Genomic DNA, 21,779 nt, shown 5'->3' on the forward strand with positions numbered 1-21,779 from the left:
GACAAGGAGTCTTGAGCCACAATTATAGGAGTATTTACCTTTATCATTCTGTTAAGTGTGATGCATATGTGTATCACATTCAGGTGACTAATTATAGTATTTGAGTTAAATCGGGGCGGGGGTGAGGTGCATTTTTCTTCACATGAAGGTGGTCATTACTTTTCCTCCATGGTTTCTCATCTCAGTAAATGAAGTACTACTCATCCAGATGTCCTAAAAGATTCTTCCCTTTTCCTGAACTCTGTGTCCAGTCAATCACCCTTGAGTCTGCTTCCTAAATATCTTTGGAATCCTAGTATTTCTCTTCAGCTCTAATGCCACAGTCCAGGTTTTTAGGTTACTCCAGCACCCTCCTAACTTGGCTACCTTTCCTTCTAGTCTGTTCTTCGTATTAGAATTCTGGATGATCTTTTTAAAATGTAAATGTGGTCATTCCCCCTCCCTGCTTAAAACCTTTTAGGGCATTACTTTTCTCTTAAGTGATGGTTTCAAGGCCCCTCTCAAGCCTTGCTTCATGTTTTCTTTCTTTTTCTTCCCCCAGCCCTTCCACCGACTGTTGCTGCTCACTGGATTGCTTCTGTTCCTTGCCTTCCTCCCCAAATATTCATGTTCTCATTCTCCTCCCATCTATCCTTCAGGTCTGCTGTTGGGCTCTGAACAGGAAAAGTTTGCTGACCTTTTCTTTAAATCCCTTCTGTGACATGAGAACGGATAAATATAATTAGGACATATTTAAGTTATGTTTCAGTTTCCTTCTTTCCCTCCTTCTGAGAATATCATTTGAGTTTTCAGAACTGTACTCTAGTACTGGAGATGTATTTCCAGACTACTAAGATTGGTTAGGGCTTCCTCTGTGTATTTCCAAGGGGGAATTGTTATTACCTCCTTGTTTGTCTTTCTTTTTTTCTGAGATAAGCTCGATGAGTGTTTAGTCACCAGGTTTTCCATAATTTACAGCAGTAGCAGTTCCTGTCACATAGTAGCCTGCTCAAGTGCTTATTAATTTGTGATTTTTAAATATACTCTTAACCCTGCATCGTAAGAGATTCATGATGCGGCAGAACAATCAGCATAGGCCAATGATTAGTTACCCTTTTACACTGAATAGATGTCAGTATATCCTTTTTTTAAACAAGGGACCAAGAAGCTATAGTCTGTGGGCCAAGTCTGGCCCACTAACCTTTTATAAGGACCACAAACTAAAAAAGGTTTTTAAATAAGTGCTGAAAAAGAAATCAAAAGAAAAATATTTTATGACACAACAGTGTCACATGAAATTCATATTTTAGTGTTGCTAAATGAAGTTTTATTGGAACATGGTTTCTGGTTTTGCACTACAACTGCAGATTGAGTAGTTGTAACAGTGACTGTATGACTGCCAAAGCCTAACGTATTTACTGTTGGGCTCTGTACAGGAAAAGTTTGCTGACCTTTTCTTTAAATCCCTTCTGTGATATGAGAACGGATAAATATAATTAGGACATATTTAAGTTATGTCTCAGTTTCCTTCTTTCCCTCCTTCTGAGAATATCATTTGAGTTTTCAGAACTGTACTCTAACCTCTCTGCCTTATGCATTCCTAGAGCTTTTTGAAACTTGAACATTGCAGCTTAGATGTTGAGAAGTTAGAGACTTCATGTTCTACTGAATTACGTAGACAAAACCAGCATGGATGGCTCATCCCTCTTCCAGTAGTCTAAAATCAGTCTTTTCCTAAATAATATTCTGATTCTTAAAATATACTGTTTTTTTTACAGTTAAGGAGAAAAAAGGAATGACTTTTTATGCTATTTGATATAATCATTAAAATATGATGCCAAAGGCCCTTTTGTAAATTTTGAATCATTTTTGCCAATATGTTGCAGAAAAAGAGACCCAGCCGTGTTTTGGTTGTATAATCTATTACTAATTATTGGAAGTAACTATATTTGTTAGGGTTTATTAATAGGCAATATCTAACCTTCATTTTACACTATTTAATAAAATCATACGGTTTTTACAACATTGTTTACATTTTGTTTAAAATATTTTATTGAGAAAATACTTAATTAACTTTGTTTTATTTTTAGGGTTATATCCTGTGTTGTGACCTCATGGTTTAAGTGGGAATAAAGATGAGTATAAGCAGTGATGAGGTCAACTTCTTGGTATATAGATACTTGCAAGAGTCAGGTGAGTACTTTCATAAAGTAAATAGGCCTCAAATTATTTTAATATTCTCAAAATAACTTTTTATGCATTTGAAATTTGTACCAGTCCAAACTGTTGAACTTTGTATGTTTCCTTAATGTCTGGACTGCCATTTTAAAGCTATGTGTTACTGCATGGTTTAACTCTCTGACTCTTTCAAATATGTTGGAATCATCTCAGGCAAACATTTGTAACAAGTGGTTTGGCTTTCACTGTTCAAAGACCATTTTTGTAATTTGTAATGAAGTGAGATTATTGCACACGGTTGGTAGGAACATACAAATTCTCAGATACCATCAATTTGATAATGTATATTCAGAATCCTCAGCTTAATGTTACTGGTCCTGATTGCAGTTAGCATGTCAAAAGGTAAATTAGCCATATTTTTTCGTAATGCTTTCATAAGTGTCATCCCAATTGATTAAATGTGTCTTTGACCTGAATTTTACTAATGTGTTTCATTGGGGGGTGATTAGTAAATATAAATCATTGAAAGTCATTTGTAATCAGTATTAAGTCAGTGATCTCCCAGTTTTCTAGATAGATTAAGAGGTGTTGTCATAAAACAGAGGGAAAACTATGAGGGAAGATGTGGGATGGATTAGGGGAAAAAAATGTAAAAGTAGAAGAGGGAAAAACTTGGGTTGGATGGGACATAGGATGGTGGAGAAGATGGACTGCAGTGGTAAGTTAGGTTGTTAACATGAGATTGAATCATTTGGTGGTTGAAAAAATGCTGGAGAGGTTGAATTTTAGAAATTATAGTTTAAAGTTATTGAGATGTTTAGTAAGGTACGGTTTGGTATAAAAAGATATTTTTGGTAGTCACTTTTGAGAGGGGATGGAAGGAATAGAGTAGAATGTTGAGCCTTCAATTTTGGTTTGAAACTCTAGTTATTTTTCTTATAGGGCTTAGTTAGTTGTTCTTTCTTAGGCAGGGAATGTAAACAAGGCCTTAGATCTTAGATTCTGCTTGTTGAGATGTTCCCAGCTGCACTCCAGTTCTGAGCTTTTCTCTTGGGCATGGGATTTTCTATTCCCAAGCACCATCACTTCTCCTCTCTGGCTTGGAACAGCTGAGAAAATTATGTCCAACAATGGTAGGGAGGGAAAAAGGGAGAAGAAAGTAAAGTAACCAAGAATGCAGAATAACTTGTTATGAAGCTTTGAAATTAATAGATCTTGTTTTGCTTTGTTTTATTTTCAATTGGTATACTGGTATTGAAGGCATATCCAAGGAGGACATCCATAGAATATCTTGCATAAGATATAATGATTAATAAAGTGGAAATGGTAGTGATTTAATGACTGTTACATACGTAACATGTATGCTCATGTTTAGATATTGTTATATAGTACTTTGGACCATTTGGAAAGAATTTGTTAAGTCAAAATGGACTCTGGTTTTCCTGCCTTTGAATCTGACCACCAGTTAAGCTAGAGCTTTGAGGCCTTAGACACTAAAGCAAAAAACAGTGTGAAACATTAGTACATGGGAAGTATATTGTAATGGCTTGTAGATATGTTGCAAAGGCAGCTATTTAGGTTCAACCATATGAAACTACTGTTTCTGGAGATGAGAAGCAGTTGTAATGCTCAGCAGCATCCTGTGGTTCAGCCTACGCTGAGGTGAAGTAGGGGAAGGTGAAGTTAGAGAGATGAATGAACGCTCAAATCTTATTTCCAAACAGAAACCCACAGGTTGATGTTTTATGTCGCCATAAGAAAATACAGCAAGTGAAAGGGACAGTAAAAGAATACTCTGGATTAATTTCTGAAAGAGTGTCCAGTGATTACATATTATGAAAAGTCTTAAAGTTGCTTATGTTCTCAGAGGAAATGCTTCTAAATTTCATGCTTTAAGGTATTTTATATTGCAGTAAACGTAAAGCAAGAATAATATTTTTTCACAAAAAACTTTGTATGGTAGACTGATATTTATCGTATTAAGTCTGTGTAATTGTTAACTGTGTTCCTAGTTGTGCTTTGTGTATTCTTTAGAAAACTTTATACTTTGCAGTCGTACTGGTGATGAAGTATGATGTTAAGCCACATCTCTAAAAATGTGAACACCAGTCCCTTTATAAAATTGGTAACTTCCTGTTTACATTATGTTTTATAGGGGAAAATCAGGCTACACTGATGACATTTTTTTTTAAATACAGAAGTGACTTTATTATGGGTTTACATTGTAAAATAAAATTGTCTTCCAGAAAATTAAAATATAAAACAACTTGATAATAGTACATGGTTGCTAATTATTTACAAACTCACTTTAAAAACTCAAAATCGAAGATAGTGCCATTTTTCCCTAAATCTAATTCTAGATCTTGAAATCTTTGATTATGTTGAAACTGTTTTCTCCTGCATGAACTATTAATACAGAGTTTTCTCGTTCAAATGTCATTTGCTCAGGAAAGGTCACAACATAAATTTGCTTTATAAGCTTGAATGTATAGCACACACATTGGAAAAGCACATGTTTGTTATTCTCAACACTCAGAACTCTGTGTTAGGCAGTGGTTTCCATCAGATTTGCTCTGGCAGTTGTTTCTTAAAAGTCTTTAATTTTTTTGTTTTCTCCACACAGAGGGAGAAATGACACCCCCCCTACCCCCTCATATCTCTGCTTCAGAAAGACTCTGAAACTGCAACAACCAAAATGATAACCTACTGAGGAAAAAAGCCCACTCAAATTGATAGGTCCCAAATTCCTTAACTCAGCTATTGCGGACTAATTTTAGGTGTGAATAGCTCATAAGTGTATTCTTTCATGCCAAATAATGTCCGATTTATGATTTTTAAAAACATAATTGCTGTAAATGTGGGCAGTACGCAGCCTTCGTATAGGTTCTGATAGGAATAATTGAGTAAATTTCCCATTTTGCCTTATTAAATTACACATTATCTTATATTGCGTAATGTGGTGAATCTGGTGCTCATTTGAAAAGGAAGGAGGTACTTTTCAGACGAGCTTGTGTTTTGAAGACTGCTGGGGAACGGAATGAGAAGTCAGCATAGTGGTACTTCCAGTTTCCTTTTCTGGCCCCGCCACAGAAAGGATGGACGCAGTAAGAAGGTCCGAGATAGAGGGTGTGTTCCAGGGAGAGGGAAGGGGACCTGGTAACATTGATGACATTTTGACTTTGCTCTGCTGGTGGGTTGACATGCTCCAGGTGGTTCTTAGGCACTAATAAGTTTGAAAGCCACTGGTCTGTGTTAGTTGTAGGACAGTTAGAACTTGACAAGAAAGTGTTGCATGTCCACAATATCTTGAAAGAAAAATTATATTTAGTAAGTATTTGAGCTAAAGTAGAAAGCCTGAAATGTACATACTGAGGTTTGGAGTGTGAGAATATCTCCTAAAGAGGGAGCTGCCCCTAAAGTGGTGTATTTTTATTTGTAGGCAAGGATTAGCAAGAATGATGAGGCATGTTTATGACATAAAGGATACCGTGAGACATTCATTTGAAATTAATTCCAGAGATAAGAGATAGGAAAGAGTTTAAGAAACATCCGTCAACTCAGGACAGGTTTCAGATAGAGCTCGGAATCTAACCCATCTTAACACTTGCCACTTGTGATTCTGATCTCTAATTATACATTAAAATGGCCACTTTCGTAGTGGATTGTAGTTTTTGGAATCACCTAGTCCAGTAATTCCTTCTCTGGGTTGTTTTGGGGATTCAGTATTTATTTATCACCGTAACTTACAAGAATTTCATACTCTTACGGAGAATTAGTTGTTAAATAGCTAAGAAAAAATGTCAGTTACTTTCAGGCCCTAGTTATTTCACTTGAAAGATTTAAAACAATGCAGAAGAAAGAATCTTAATATTGCTACCTTCCCTCTAAAAGAGTACTGAATCGGATTAGGAGATAGGAAGAAAAGAAGTATTTACAGCAAAGAAAATGTCTGTGCCAAGACATTCAAAGGGCTGGTTTGTAAAGACCTGCCACAAAGGAAAGTAAAATTTCCTTCCTGCTTGTCTCATTACCTGAAAAGTTCTCAGAAAGTCTAAAAACACCTTATGAAAGTCTTGTTCTTTTTTGATAAATGTGTGATTTAGAAATAATGTTTTCAGTAAGAGCTTCTTATATTCTCTGCAGTGTTTAATGTTGACTGGACTGTGGTATCCATCTCCAGAGGAAATAAAATCACTTAAATTGTTTTAATCTTAAAAACTTTATACTGTGTGCTAAATCTTCTATTATGAATATTATCAGCACTAGAAAATATAACCTGTTAAAAGTACCCCCCCGCCCCCAGATACATAACTTCTCAGAGCTCCCCATTTTCTCATTCATAAAATTTGTTACGTGTTGGAAAGGGACTATAGTGTGATAGCCTCAAATGTTTTATAAACTTGTTTGAAATAAACCATCCTTCTCTATTCATTAAAATTAATTAAGAGGAAAGTTTATTTATTGTAGGATGGTTTTACTGTGTTGGAACTTTTGTCTTTCTTATTTTTATCTCTAGAAAGTTCACCCTAAACATATTACTTCGGTCATCATCATTTTGCACTATTATGAACTAGACTTTTCATATTTAACACATTTCCTGGGGAATAAAATTTGTTATTCTTTTTTTCTTTTGAGATGACTTGGAAATTGAGTGTATTAGACATGTAGTACTGTAAGTAATGATGGATTTGATTCAGTATGCTCCCTTTGATTAGCATTCACCCAAGGCCATTAATAATTTGATTGCCCTAACAACTCCTATCTAGCAACCATATGCAGAATAAGTACTAAGTGGTACATACTATAGTTAGTTGTATATAACAGAACCTGATGCAGTGTTAATTTTAGAAGAGCTAAGCTGGTTTGCATCTGTTAAATTTTCCTTCCCCCCATCTGCTCCCCCTTTGTATCACTTGACTCTCCTGTAGTTATTCACAGGTTTTTTTTTTTTTTTCCTAAAGAAATTGTTCCTGGCAATTATTTGTGAACTTTGTGGCACCCGTCTTTCTTGTTGCTTTGTTTAAGATGAAATTTTATTTTGCTTAAATTATGTATTTGGTTTAGGGGAGAATTCTGGATTCTAGATTTAACTGTCATCTGTTACATGTTTAGGAACTCAGTAACATATTTATGGTGAACTTGAATGTTGAATGCTATGAAACGGTTGCATCTTATGATTGAAAACTAACTGGAAAATGCAAAAACAACATGTGCTTGTTACTGAGTAATTTTCTAGATTGTGATTCTGAGTACTGTTATTTTTAAAAATCCTCATGTTTTTAGAACTAAGATTCATCTTGCCATGTAGTCTCCTTTTATAAGAAGGTGATGATGTATGTAGGCTTAAAGCATTTGCTTCATGAAAGATCGTCTTGTCTCTACTGCACCCCACTTCTCTCCACTGTTTCCTAATCGTTTCAAAGGGATATTGTGTCTCCTAGGAAATAGGCCATGTACCACACCACTTCTTCTGACAGGATGCTTACTTAAAATGTTATATTTGCTTTTAAGATCACACATCAAACACACACTTAATTTGGAAATCTAAACATGATCATAGTGGGCACAAACTAATCTGAATGTTTATATATAACGTTAAGGTTCTGACTTACAACACCAAAGAGCCCATTCATTTGTCTTTTTCATTTAGTGACTTTGTATTAACCCGGACAACGGGCAGTAAAATATCAGCAATAAAATGACAGTGTGGTTTCTCTTGACTCAGAACTGGGCTAGATAAACATTCCTTCCTACATATGCCCTGCTGGTGCCATTTATAAACAGATTTTTACAGCAGCGGGATGGAGTTAGGCTAAACTGGCTATCAGTAATGTGCCTCTAGCCGGGAAGCATGGGAGTGAGGGGAGCTCAGCATCTGGTATATCCACCGTGAGTCTTTCTTTCAGTTTTTATGAGTAGATGGTCAGTTACAAGACTGTAAGTAGGTATATAGTTTTGCTTTATAATAAAATAAAATATGCAGTAACATTGATTTGACACACGGAGTTGTTTTACACATGACTCCTTAGCAACAAACAGCAAGCAGTTGTCATAAATGCTGGTAATTAGTATACTTTTATACTTCCAAATCAGTTTTTCTCCTCTTTTTTGTAAGCTGACTATTTTTTTGCTGATAAAGGAAATTCCTATTACACATTCCTACTGACATACTTGTTAAAAGACAAAGGTCCTTTAATAGTTGCCAAACAGAGAACTTGTTCAATCTTGATAGTAATCTTTTTGTTTTTTTTAGGAATAGCCAGCGTAGCAAGGGTATAAGGAAACATATAAATTGCTGATGGCATTATAAATTTGTACAATTTTTTGGAAAAGCAATTTGGCAATCATGAACTTCCTTTAAAATGTTGATGTCCCCTTCTACTTTTGAGGGACTCCATCCTAAGGAGAAAAACATGTATATATATATATATATATATCAAAAGCCTATACACATAGATATTTGAGGTAAGAGTCTTTTTAAATAGTGAATATTGGGAAAGTCCAAATGACCAGCCATAGGATGAATAATTTACTAGCTAAGTACATTTATTGGCTGAATATTATGATAATAAAATTATTTCAGAAAATATAATTCATATCAAATGTTCATAGTTATATATATACTTTAAGGGCACAAAACTGTATAGCCAGTGTACTGTGCTGGAAAGAAGGAAATAAAACCTTTTTTTTTTTTTTTTTTTTTTTTTGCGGTACGCGGGCCTCTCACTATTGCGGCCTCTCCCATTGTGGAGCACAGGCTCCGGACGCGCAGGCTTAGCGGCCACGGGTCACGGGCCCAGGCGCTCCGCGGCATGTGGGATCTTCCCGGACCGGGGCATGAACCCGTGTCCCCTGAATCGGCGGGCGGACTCCCAACCACTGCACCACCAGGGAAGCCTGGAAATAAAAACTTTTAACAGTTGTATTTGAGTTTTGGTATTGTAATTTTTTTTTCTTCTTCTTCCCTTTTTTTTAAGTGCTAGGTCTAACTCTTCAACATACAAGGTCCCCTATAGCATTTTTTCCTCTACTTCTTTTTACCTTTTCTAAAACCTTTAAGCATTTAAGTAGGGAATTTTTTATAGTAAACAAAGCTCTGGGTCTGTAGGACAGAATTGGAAACAGATTTGGGGGCAAGGGAGTGTTATGGTGATGGAAGCAGGGATATAACTTTCTGGGCTTTTCTGACCAGAAGCTTAAAAAGGACCTTGGATAAATCAGATTTTGCTTCCAGACCAGGGCACTGTGCTGTGATAGTAGTTAAGCTTTACATTTCCCCAACACCCCCTTGTTCAGACACCCTACACCATAACCGTGTTCAAGGCCCCGTTTCATGGTCCTGTATTCTCAATTTGCAAAGGAGACAGGCTCTAGAGGACTTGACTTCCCTTTGAGAATATAATCCCTGTCATGCCAAGGGAAAGCACTCCTGAAACAAGCAATATGTAGAAAATGGTTGTCTTGTGACCTCATCTCTTACATGGGAACAGTGCATGGTCTCAAGGGTAACTCCACATAGACCCCCTACCACTGCTGGTCTTTATCACTGAATGTAACTGAATTACTGTATACTGAACTTTGTGGTTTTCAGCCTTACTCCTCTCTGGAATTCCTTTTCTACCTTCCAAATCTTAATCACGCTAGTGAATGTGTAGAATATTTGATTACAATATCTTTATACAGAGTATTATTTATATCATTTGCTTCTACCGCTGGAAACAAGGGATGCTGTATTAGGCAAGCAGGCTAGACTTCAGCATTTCACAGATTTAAGTTGATCCTTTTTGCCTTTTACCATGTAGATCAAAAGTTGTCCCTGAAAAAGTATTACCTGCATATATATTTACAGATAAGTGCAAATAAATATATTTTGGCATAACCCTGGTTCAGGTTTTAGTTTCTCAAGGGAGATTTAAGTTGTATGTTTTTCCTAGATGCATAGATTTCCTGATGTGCTAAGATAAATTACAGTAGAATTGCATTCTGACTTAACAAATGTTTTTTGAGCACTGGTATAATTAGGTGACATCTAGTTTCCCAGAACTGAAAGATTACTAGACATAAACCCCATCCTCAGGCAGCCAGTCTGTTAGTCATATACATACACACAACCCGTATAGATGCTATACATATACAAGTTATAGGATTAGCATAGAGGAGAATGATCAGCCCTGGAGCAGCAGAAGGAAGGACTTCACCTCTATTCACATAGGTGAAAAGAGCACAGGAACGCATAAGGCCCAAAGGCATGAGGTAGCACAATATATTCTAGGTGTTACCTTGTAGTTGGCAGTCACTTGAATTTAATGTGCATTGGGAAGAGTGGGAGGGTGGGATTGGGGAGATGAGCCTGGAGAGATGGGTAGGGTCAAGATTACAAAAGTAACTGTGTGCCACACTTAGCAGTTTGGCCTTGATTATGAAGGCCAAAAGGATCATTGAAAGTACTCAGGAAAGGAGTGGTATGATCAGTTTTTTTGGTTTGTTTTTAAACATACTTTGTTTTTTAAAATTTATTTATTTATTTTTGGCTGTGTTGGGTCTTCGTTGCTGCACGTGGGCTTTCTCTAGTTGCGGCGAGCAGGGGCTCCTCTTCTTTGCGGTGCGTGGGCTTCTCATTGCGGTGGCTTCTCTTGTTGCAGAGCACGGGCTCTAGGCACGCGGGCTTCAGTAGCTGTGGCTCACAGGCTCTAGAGCGCAGGCTCAGTAGTTGTGGCGCACGGGCTTAGTTGCTCCGCGGCATGTGGGATCTTCCCGGACCAGGGATCGAACCCGTGTCTCCTTCATTGGCAGGTGGATTCTTAACCACTGCTCCACCAGGGAAGCCCAGCATGATCAGTTTTTGTTTTACAAGTAGTAGTCTGGCTATGGTGTAGCAAGCGTACTGGACTGGGGAACAGAGGAAAGGAACTTATGACAGCAGTAGTCCAGGCAGAGGATGATGGGGGACTAAATTCCACATTCTGGCACAAAAGGAAAGCTGATGACAGGGACCAGAGAGGGAGGATTGATAGGATTTGGCAAAATGGTGGAATGCCAGGGGCTGAGGTGGAAGTTAGGATGACCTTCAGGTATAGCAAAGTAAGGTGAGACATTTCTAAGGAAAAAGAAGTTTTAGGGAGGGGAAGAAGAAGAGTAGTTTTTTTTGTTTTTTTTTTGTTTTTTTTTGTTTTTGCGGTACGTGGGCCTCTCACTGCTGTGGCCTCTCCCGCTGCGGAGCGCAGGCTCAGCGGCCATGGCTCACGGGCCCAGCCGCTCCGCGGCATGTGGGATCTTCCCGGACCGGGGTACGAACCCGTGTCCCCTGCATCGGCTGGCGGACTCTCAACCACTGCGCCACCAGGGAAGCCCAGAAGAGTAGTTTTGAACATAATGATTTTAAGCTGTCGTGTAATGCTGTAACTAGAAATAAAAAGTTACAGCTGAGTTCAGCATGTATTTACAGCAGAGCATTTAAGTATGGACCTTCTTTAGGGTAAACATTAGCAATAAGTGCCAAAACTGTGCTAATGGCCGCTTTAGGGTTGTTTTCTTGCTATTTGAGAACATTCTAAGCACATACGTAATAACTTGAGATGGCAGTAACCTGACCTCACAAAAAAAATTGGGGATATAGGCAACATTCCAGCCAAAAATTGACATCGTTCTGCCTGCAACTCTTAGGATATTCTTTGACATAAGTTTGGACTCTACCATCTAATTAAACAGGGTTAAGTGTAATTCATGATTATTTAAATTGTACTTAGGAGTTGGAGTACAGAAATCATAGACTCTGCTACAATTTAGAAGGCTTATGAAGATCAAAATAACTTGCTAACAAAGTGTCTTAATGTTTCATGCACTACTGATGCCACTTTCTAATACTCTGAGATGAAACAAGAACAATGATGCAGTCTTTTATTTTCTGTCAATAAACAGGAGCTCGCTCTGCCTTAACTTTATCCTTGACCATATTCGAACTGTTCGGTAGGACTGGGAGAACGCCGTGGTGACGGCCATGGTCCCTGAATGAATCCTTATTGTCTATGTAACTGTTTTCACACCTGCTAATTCAGATAATAAAGTAATAAAAGTATATGTGTGTGCATGGTATAGGCCCTCTGTAAGTGATATCATCTATCTTGAAGTCTTTTTAAATCCCTAAGCCACTAGGCTGTTTAGATTTATTTTTCTATTTATGATCTACTGCAGAATTTATTTGGGGAGGGATATGAAATTGAGAACAGGAGTCTCCAACCTCACTGCTCATGGATTTCACTGCTGTATCTCTCACCCTTTCTCCCCATCCTTCCCAGTCTTTTTTCTCAGCTTCCTATCCTGGTGATCTGGAGTCTACTCACGCTCAAGTAGTTGTGGGTTTCCTGACAGGGACAATGCAAAATGGTGCATTTTTTATTTGTATGTTTCTTAGCCTTCCTTGTGAGCTCAGGTTAAGTTGCAGACTGTACATGCGTTTAATAATGATCTTGTCTGTGGGCGAAATCAAGAAGTCAAAATTCAAGTCTTAAAGGTAACATCTTTTTACTTCTCGCTATGGGTATTTACAGGAATGGTTAGGTGTCCCAAAGAGGTAAGGAAGGAGCACCCCTAAGGAAAATCAACCTTGGTGTACTTTGGCTCTCTATTAACCAATTAAAGTTTCTCCTAGCCACATGCTATTTGTGAGCCCACAGTATTTTATTATAGACTGTTCGTAAGTGCCACAAGGAGCCTGAGAGTGGGAGCACAAAATGGAAAAAGACGTGGACTAATTAAGCACTAAACAGCTAGGATAGACAGGCTAGATAACACGTTATATGGATTAAATTAGTTTAACCAAGACCAAATAAGCCCATGTTCGTTTACTTTATTTAGTATGAAACTTTCTTAACATTCTGTACAGATGTAGAATTGAATTATTTAAAATACATTAATGACAGTTACTATTTAATGATAAGCTCTGCAGAGGATGATAATGTTGGTAAAGAAAATAACCACCCTTGGGCCTATCAGTTTACTAGAATTTTACTTTTGAATTAGGACTTGACTTTAGTTACAAAAAATCAAGGCCAGCGTAAAGAGATTTTTGTTATGTGAATGTTTTGGTTTATGTATTTCAAATTAAAATTAAAGAATTGTTGGACAATCAAATTGGATTTTCACTTGCCAACTCTTCATTTTCTAAAACTTTCATTTAGATGGGTTATTACTAAGTAGCAAAGAATTAGTAACATTTTTTTAACACTTAATCATACATACAATGAAATTTAAGCATACAAATTATTCTTTATTAAATTTCAGTTTTCACTCCTTATATTAGTTTGCTTTTAATTTCCTAGGTAGTTTTTAAAAATAACCTGCAAAGTAGTGAATTTATAAGGTGTGTGATGATTTATATGTAGAAATTTAAATATACTACAGAAATATTAAATGTCAGTATACCTTGGGCTGAATTATCTTGAGTGAAGCAGTTGAGTCACATGGTCTACAAAGGCCTTTCTCCAGTTTTAAAGTTTGATACTATATTTGTTGAGGAAAATTATGTGCCACCATTATGTAATTAAGGTGAAAAGGAAAATACATAAAGGTTAACTTGTTTGGATTTTGATACTTATTTTGTTTAAAAACATATTTAACCTTAGCTAACAGTCTGGGATTTCAGATGGGTGGAATGTGATTTTGAAAGACTGTAGAGGTCTTTCATTTGTGTCACATAGCATGTTGCCACTTGGAGAATAAATTGTTATACCTTTTCTTTTGCTTTCAGGATTTTCTCATTCAGCGTTCACCTTTGGTATAGAAAGCCATATCAGTCAGTCTAACATAAATGGTGCCCTCGTCCCGCCTGCTGCATTGATTTCTATCATCCAGAAAGGTCTCCAGTATGTAGAGGCAGAAGTTAGTATTAATGAGGTAAGGAAGACTTAGCTCAAATACTGATTCTTACTCCTAAATGTTTCCTTCAGTATCTGGTATCTTGCTTACTCATTCATTATCTGACTTCAGCTTCACCAGGTAAACAAGATTGAAGGGCATTATTCCTAATGTGGTGGTCAGGTCATACAGCCAAGGCATGTTGGCTCCCAACTGTAAGAGCCATTATCTTACTTCTCTTTACATGGTTTTTATAAGTATACAGTAAGAAATAATTTTCTTTAAAATAAGAAAATTGTGCTGTGGCATACTGAGACCATAATTGATTGAGAAATTAGAAATTCTCAGGTTATTTGGTTATAACTGATTTTGGAAGGAAGTTTATAATTAAAGATAACTCTTGCTACTGTTACCTAGGTCTGTATGGTATAGGCAGTTTAACTCATGTGTCAGCCAACTGTGACCCATGAGCCAAATCCTGTCTTGCTCGTTTCTGTAAAGTTTGCCTGGGACGCAGCCATGCTCCTTCATTTTCATAGGACCTGGCTGCTTTTGTGCCACAGTGGCAGCATTGAGCGGCTGTGACAGAGACCTTATGGTCTGCAAAGCCCAGAATATTTACTCTCTAGTCTTATACAGAAAGAGTTCGCAAACCCTGGTGTAGCTGAAAATCTTCACATGTGGTCAGGATTTATGACAAGTGGAGCTTTTTTGCCTTATTTTCATTTCAGAGATTAACATATCCCCCTTTCCTTTTGCAGGTATTTTAAAAACTGAAGCATCCATGATTTCTACGTCACTATTTATTACTATAATTATATAGTCTGTTAAATTGATTATTTTTTCGTTTCCTCATGTCTATAACTGAAAAATCCACTAATACTAAATTAAAAGTGTCCTCATTGTCTTTTAGCACTTTCTCTCCCAACAGTATCCTTTACTGCAGAGGATGATAAACAATTTGTACCAGTGGCCAGAGATGAAGTCTCATTTTTTCTGAAAATTATTTTTGTAGGTTTAATATAGTATTCCACAATGTAGCTGTATTGGTTTTAATATTTTAAGTTACTTATAAGTTTAAATACTTTCTCCTACTCCTCAAATACTCCATTACAATTGGCAGTTCAGAAAGATGTGCTGTGTTTTGTAACTCGGAGCACCCCATCACACTGCTGTAGATTATCAATAGTGCATGTTCACTAGCTTAAGTGAGCCAGGCTTCACATGTGCATATTCCTATCTAATATGCACTGTTTCTATTTCTGACTTGCTCTGTATCTGTGTCTCTTCTTGTGCTTGCTGAAGAACTCATTTTGAACTTCCGAATATCAGTGAGAGGAGCTTTGGAAAATTATAGCAACTTGATAAAATTAAAGAGCATTAGCCTGTGAGTTATGGCGGTACTTCTCAAATGTTAGTGTGCATAAGACTCCCCCAGAGAGCTTGTTAAAACAGGGATTCCCGAGCCCTTCAGAGATTTTGATTCTGTAGGTTTGAATCTACATTTATAACAAGTTACCAGGCGATGGTGGGAGTGTTGGTCTTTTGATTGTGCTTTCAATAGCACCAGTTAACAGATTCCAGCTGCCATTGACTAGCTGTGGAACTGCAAGTCTTTAACCTTGTGGTGCTCATATTTCAACATTAGTAAAATGAGATGCTTGTATAACATAATATCTGATGTATATTTCTGTTTTAATATTTTAATCAAATCACAAGAAACTTTTGAGTTCAACAAAACTATTTTAAAAGTTTTTAGTTGTAAAGAAGTATTGAATATTTACTAAAATGTGGCACCAAATCTCTTATCATTGTATGAACTATTCCATATTGCTTTTGACTAACAGAACTTTGGAATACAATTAATAAGCCTTTTTTATCATACAGACCTACTTTTTTTATTCCTTTGAAAATTTCAGCTTTAGTCTGTGCAGCATTTAACAATATGAACTCTGTGAGGAGGATTTAAGCAGCTGTTTGCGGTGCATCTTGTAGGTTCCTTCTTCCCTCCTGATTCCTTTCCTTCTTACATGCATTCAGAAAATTATCTGAAAGTATTTTTTCTTGGAATGAAGATTTCCATTTCTGCTGTTGAGTTCTATGAATACAAATTACTCTAAATGTGTTACCTTTGATTTTTCTTCTCACAATTTTTCAAATCCAGGATGGTACCTTGTTTGATGGTCGACCAATAGAGTCTCTGTCACTGATAGATGCCGTAATGCCTGATGTAGTACAAACAAGACAACAAGCTTACAGAGATAAACTTGCACAGCAACAAGCAGCAGCTGCTGCAGCTGCCGCAGCTGCAACAAACCAACAAGGATCTGCAAAAAATGGAGAAAACACGGCAAATGGGGAGGAGAATGGAGCACATACTATAGCAAGTGAGCTGAGAGAAGAATTTTTTTAAGTTCCTTTGCAGAAAAGATACTTGCTTTATGGGGGTGCCTCATTTTAGCTGAAATAACATTATCTATTTCATTTTTGCAACTTGTTCCCCTAACTTGTATCACACAATTCAGATTTTTAAATGCCTAAAGCTCCATAAAGCTAGATTTACTTTCATGGATTTTATTTTCTTTTTTAAATATTTAGAAACAACTTTTCTATTGTTAAGTGAATTTCATATCTGCATTTCATTTCTAAATATAATCTGTAACACTAGTCATTAACAAAAACAATGAAGCTTTGACATGGAGATATAAAGGCAACCGTGATGTTATATGAATGATACCAGCAGCCCCTACTGGCAGAAACTCAGAGCAGTGTTGGCATGGATTATACTTAATTCAAAACATTTTCTCATTTTAGCTATGTTTGGGTCTAACCTCCTTTCACAGTCTTCCTCTATTCCTGCTCCCTGCGAACCCCATCTCTGAACACAAACTTAGATGCACATCTCTTTTTGAAAAAAGTATGTTCATACTTAACTAAAGATAGGAATTTGTTTTTCGAGTGATAAATACTGTGTAGTCATTTTCACCATTACCTGACATAGTGGAAGAAAAAAAGTTACACTGTATTATGAAGGAGGTATTTGCTAGTTAAGAATTCTTTTTTTTCTCCAGGATGTTGTAATATTACCTAACTGGAATTTTCCATTTATTTCTCATGATGCAGATAATCATACTGATATGATGGAAGTGGATGGGGATGTTGAAATCCCTCCTAATAAAGCAGTTGTGTTACGGGGCCATGAGTCTGAAGTTTTCATCTGTGCCTGGAACCCCGTTAGTGATCTCTTGGCATCAGGGTACGTTTCTCAAAGTGAAACTAAAATGGATTTCTAAAAGTATCTGACTGAAATATTGCATATTTTATAAATACATTACGTACATTTTCAGGTTTTTTTGTTGCTTATTTGTGGTCATTTTGCCTCTGTAAACCTTTATTTCTTCATAAAGTAATCTTACAAGTTTTAATCTTAAAAGTTATTACCTCAGGAGTGTTTGCCACCCCCCCCCCAAAATGGAGACTGAGAAAAACACTGGAAATGGAAATCCATCCCTGATAATCTAGTTTTTATTTGCCTTATTAATATAGAATGTAAATCTGTTGCCTTGATTCTGGAGTACTTGAGAATATCATGAGGATTTAAAACATGTTGAGGATTTAAAATATGTTGCATACTTTATAGGTCTGGAGACTCAACAGCAAGAATATGGAATCTTAGTGAAAATAGCACTAGTGGCTCCACACAGTTAGTACTTAGACATTGTATACGAGAAGGAGGGCAAGATGTCCCAAGCAACAAGGATGTGACGTCTCTAGATTGGAATGTGAGTATCACTGTACTGTCCATGATGGATGTAGTTACTAATATACTTAACCTCTCTGAGCCTCAGACTAATCACAGGGTATGTCAGTTTGTTCAGATATTTTTGGATTTCACCAATAAGAACAACAGACTAGAAGTCCCCACCCCCAAATGTGTTAAAAACAAAGACTGGCCTTGAGCACTCAAACCAAGGTTCATCTTCCAGCTCCTCAGTTTATTTAGCTGTAGAACCTTTGTATAACTGGTGGTCGGTCACTCTGTACTGCATTTTCATCACATGTAAAGTAGAAGTGTAATGGTCCTATGTAAATGAAGTAATAGATGAAAACCAATAACAGGCACATATACTGAGTTCTTAACTACTGAGTCCTTTGTTGGGGGTATAAGAGAAATCTATATAATAAAAACATTCTTGTTTTCTCATTTTGCTGTGAACTGATGAAAACTTCATCACCAGCTGCCTTTTAGGAACCATTTGTCTAGATTACAAGCTTTATCCTAGCTGTAGGAATCTTATAATTCTCTGATTCAACATCTTTGGCTACTCTGACTTACCAGGAAGTTTGATTTCATTATTGATAAAGCTGCACCCTTTCAGTTTCAAATACATGATTAACAGCTTTGTTTGTTTCCATTCCCATGATTACTTTGTGGAAATCAGCATTTTTAAAGTTTCTATACCTTTTCCTTTATTCCATGTTGCCTTTTTTCTTCCTTACAACTTTGCATCCATTTTTTAACAACCCCCCACTGCACCACCTAACCCCCCCCCCCGCCCCCGCTGCCAATTCTAAGAAGCCTCTTAGACTATATCAGTGTTACCAAGAATTTTAGGGGTCAGCTGTGCTTTCCTTAGCAAGTGGACACCCTTCTCTGGCCTCTGTTTAACAACTTTTTGTGGGGCTTTCCAAAGAATCTTCCAAATCTCATTCCAGGAAATGAGATCTGTCTTTAAAAATGATTACACTAGCTAAAGTTCTCAGTTTCTATGAAGTTTTTTCCAGATTTCATAGGTAAGGTTTTTTAGTGTTCTTAGTTCTAAATTTCCAGCAATGTATTTATCCTTCCCCTCCTATAAAGTTGAGAATTCTAAAAATGAAAAGAGGTTTAGCACATTTCAGTATTATTTGATTGTAGGGTCAGAACTAAGAATTATCTTCTTAATATGGGACCTTACTGTATCATAGGTCAAAGGCGTTACAGCCTTCTTAAGCTGTTTGGCTCAGAGACCGTGTTAATTTAATGAAATTTATACTTTTACACTGAAAAGGATGGTTAACAAATGGTTTGTTGAGCTTGGTGGTTCTGAACTGCAAGTTAAAGTTTTTAAAAGTGTGAACTTTTCAAAGATTTATTATTCACTATGAACTTAAATCTTCTGCTAAAAGGGGAAAATGTTACTATTGATTAATGGCTCATTTCCATGATTAAAGCAAAAGCCTGTGAGATATCTGATCTTCAAAGTATTCTTTTCCTACCTTAGCGGTCCGTGATGTAAAACATTTGGGGACCATTAGTTTAAAGGAAACTTTCCATTGTGCAGAGTCTGGAAATAAGCTTTTGCTGTTGGCTTCGACATTGCTCTCTCTTCCTGAGATAGAACTAGAGGGGATTTCCAAATCCTAGCAAAACTGAGTCTACAACCCCTAGAACCAGCATTTGTTTGTCACTTACTTGTACAGCTAGATGGCTTGAGAGGTCTGGAAAAGGTGATCTTGTTTTCAGTGCCCTGCCAAAAAGCATCAAAAAGTACTGAGTAAGGCAGGATTTCATTCTGTCTCTCCAGTAGTGTTTAATCATCCCAGCAGTAGTCTGTGTAACCTACTCTGTAACTTGCATTTCCATAGAATAAGTTAGGTCTTATCAAGTCCTTCTGTTGTACCATTATTCAAGGCACAGTAGAGGAATATAAGGTTAGAGAAAATGGTATGGATTTCTTCTCATAGTAGAGTAGTTCCTGACAGTTGGTACTCACTTCATTAACTGTAAAGTCAGCCTACACTCTTCTGGCTGTTTTTCTTGTGTTGCTATTTTTATTGGTAAGGATTTCATATTGGGAAAGAATTAACAAAGGAAAGAAACATTTAGTGATACTTAAGAATCTGATCATCTGAAACAACAATATTGTTTGGAACATACACACACACACACACAGTTTAGACAGTAAACGATTTAGAGGGAGGATCATATAAAAACTTCTAATCGTAATGAAATATTGTGGAAGATTTTGCTTTTTACTTTTATAAAATCATCATAAGATTATGATTTTGATGCCCTTCCCAATCCACCTCCCCACCCCCATCTTTAGTCATGGTGCATTTATGAGAATGCAGTAGACCTTAGCATACATAAGAGTGATGTTGATTCTGCTCCAGAGCAGTTCCTGCCATTCTTGAGATTTGGGTATGAGGCTTGCACACTGACTGAATGCTGCCAAAATACTGGCTTCACAGCAATGAAGGGTGTTTTGTAGGCCTTTTATGGCACTTCCAAATAGACAAGGCTGAAGATTTTGAAGCAGAGAATGTCACAGATCTGCTGTACTTAGGATTTAAACATAATATATTTTAATAAAAATTAAACACCGTTTCTGGATTATATAATTGAAAGAAATGTGTTTCTCTGACAGAGTGAAGGTACACTTCTAGCAACTGGTTCCTACGATGGGTTTGCCAGAATATGGACTAAAGATGGTAAATGAAGCTTTTTTTTTTTATCTTTCATTTGTTGTTATTGTTGATCTAAGTTATAAAGCTTAAAGTAATTTTAATGTTTTTCCTTTTGAATATTAGGTAACCTTGCTAGCACCTTGGGGCAGCATAAAGGCCCTATATTTGCATTAAAATGGAATAAGAAAGGAAATTTCATCCTAAGTGCTGGAGTAGACAAGGTAAAAAGAATATTTAACTTCTGTAAAGGTTAATTTGTTAAAGAGTATAATTGAAAGTAATGTTTTTCTCTACTAATCACATAAACAAGAAAACATTCATATTTGGTAAATTCATATATAAATTCATGATAGGAATAGTAATGCTTTCTTAGATTTTCTGTCAACTCATTCCTGAATCTGCTCATTCAGATGCCTTTTATTCTTTATCTGTGTGACCACTCCTCATTTTTTGGGAATTTGAGCCATAATGAATGTCATACATCCTATACTTTTTGCCTCCCTTCTACAGTTTCTAGTTAATCTCATCAGTGAGTATGGCTCTGGAGAGATTTCATGGGAAATCGTAGAGCCAGTCTGTTAGCTGAACTCCTAATGTTTAATTGAAAATGTAAGAAATGCCGGATCTTTCCAGCTCTTTTCACCTAACAAGACTGGTAAATATGGATAGGTTGAAATCATGGCCTTCTTTCTCCTTCATTTTCTTAAGTTACTGCCTTTACCACACCTCCCAAAATGAATACAGATTTAAGATTATTCTAATACAGGAAAGCACACACTCAAAGTTAACTGTATATTGTCAAAAAGGGAAGTAGAAAAAAAAAGGAAGAAAAATGAAGGAGGCCAGGAATGGGAGGGAAGCACCCTATTAATAGTTATTGCCAGTCTACAATATTTTATGACCCCAAAGTTATGAAATTAGTGATGGGAGGGTATTAAAGGAATTGTGAATATATCTATTCAGATTTATATGTCATACTTTGATGTAATGTAAAAGACATTGTTTTACTTATTGTCAGAATTCAAGCTGCCTTTATAGGTAAATGTGAGTGTTAAAAATCTTAATATTGGGAATTAACTGATTAACTTTATTAACCAAAAATTTGCCTCCTTATAGCTAAGCAGCTATAAAAATCTTACATTAAATACACTATTGCAGTGGAGTTTCTTAAGCAATCTAATATAATGTCTGGTACTTTCTAGACAACAGTAATTGTTATTTGAAGTAAGTTGACTGATAAAAAGTCACCAGGGGAAAATTAAACAGCTTAATAGTCATCCCTCTCCTCCCCTTCCCCCGAAGTGGACTATAGCCTCGTT

General features: G+C 36.6%; 1 protein-coding gene across 4 annotated transcripts in view; it reads left to right on the top strand.

The window, feature by feature from the left end:
* Window positions 1-21,779, top strand: part of TBL1XR1 (TBL1X/Y related 1) — a 188,412-nt gene that overhangs the window by 143,528 nt on the left and 23,105 nt on the right. For all 4 annotated transcript variants that reach the window (XM_060011112.1, XM_060011110.1, XM_060011113.1 and 1 more), the window contains 7 exons: window positions 2,070-2,172; window positions 13,904-14,049; window positions 16,175-16,397; window positions 17,134-17,266; window positions 17,651-17,792; window positions 20,421-20,484; window positions 20,584-20,681. In XM_060011112.1, coding sequence (XP_059867095.1) covers window positions 2,115-2,172; window positions 13,904-14,049; window positions 16,175-16,397; window positions 17,134-17,266; window positions 17,651-17,792; window positions 20,421-20,484; window positions 20,584-20,681 — 864 coding nt within the window. In that variant the 5' untranslated portion in view covers window positions 2,070-2,114. The remainder of the gene's footprint in view (window positions 1-2,069; window positions 2,173-13,903; window positions 14,050-16,174; window positions 16,398-17,133; window positions 17,267-17,650; window positions 17,793-20,420; window positions 20,485-20,583; window positions 20,682-21,779) is intronic.

The sequence above is a fragment of the Delphinus delphis genome, chromosome 4 (genome assembly GCF_949987515.2).
Source record: "Delphinus delphis chromosome 4, mDelDel1.2, whole genome shotgun sequence".
NCBI classification, from domain to species: Eukaryota; Metazoa; Chordata; class Mammalia; order Artiodactyla; family Delphinidae; genus Delphinus; species Delphinus delphis.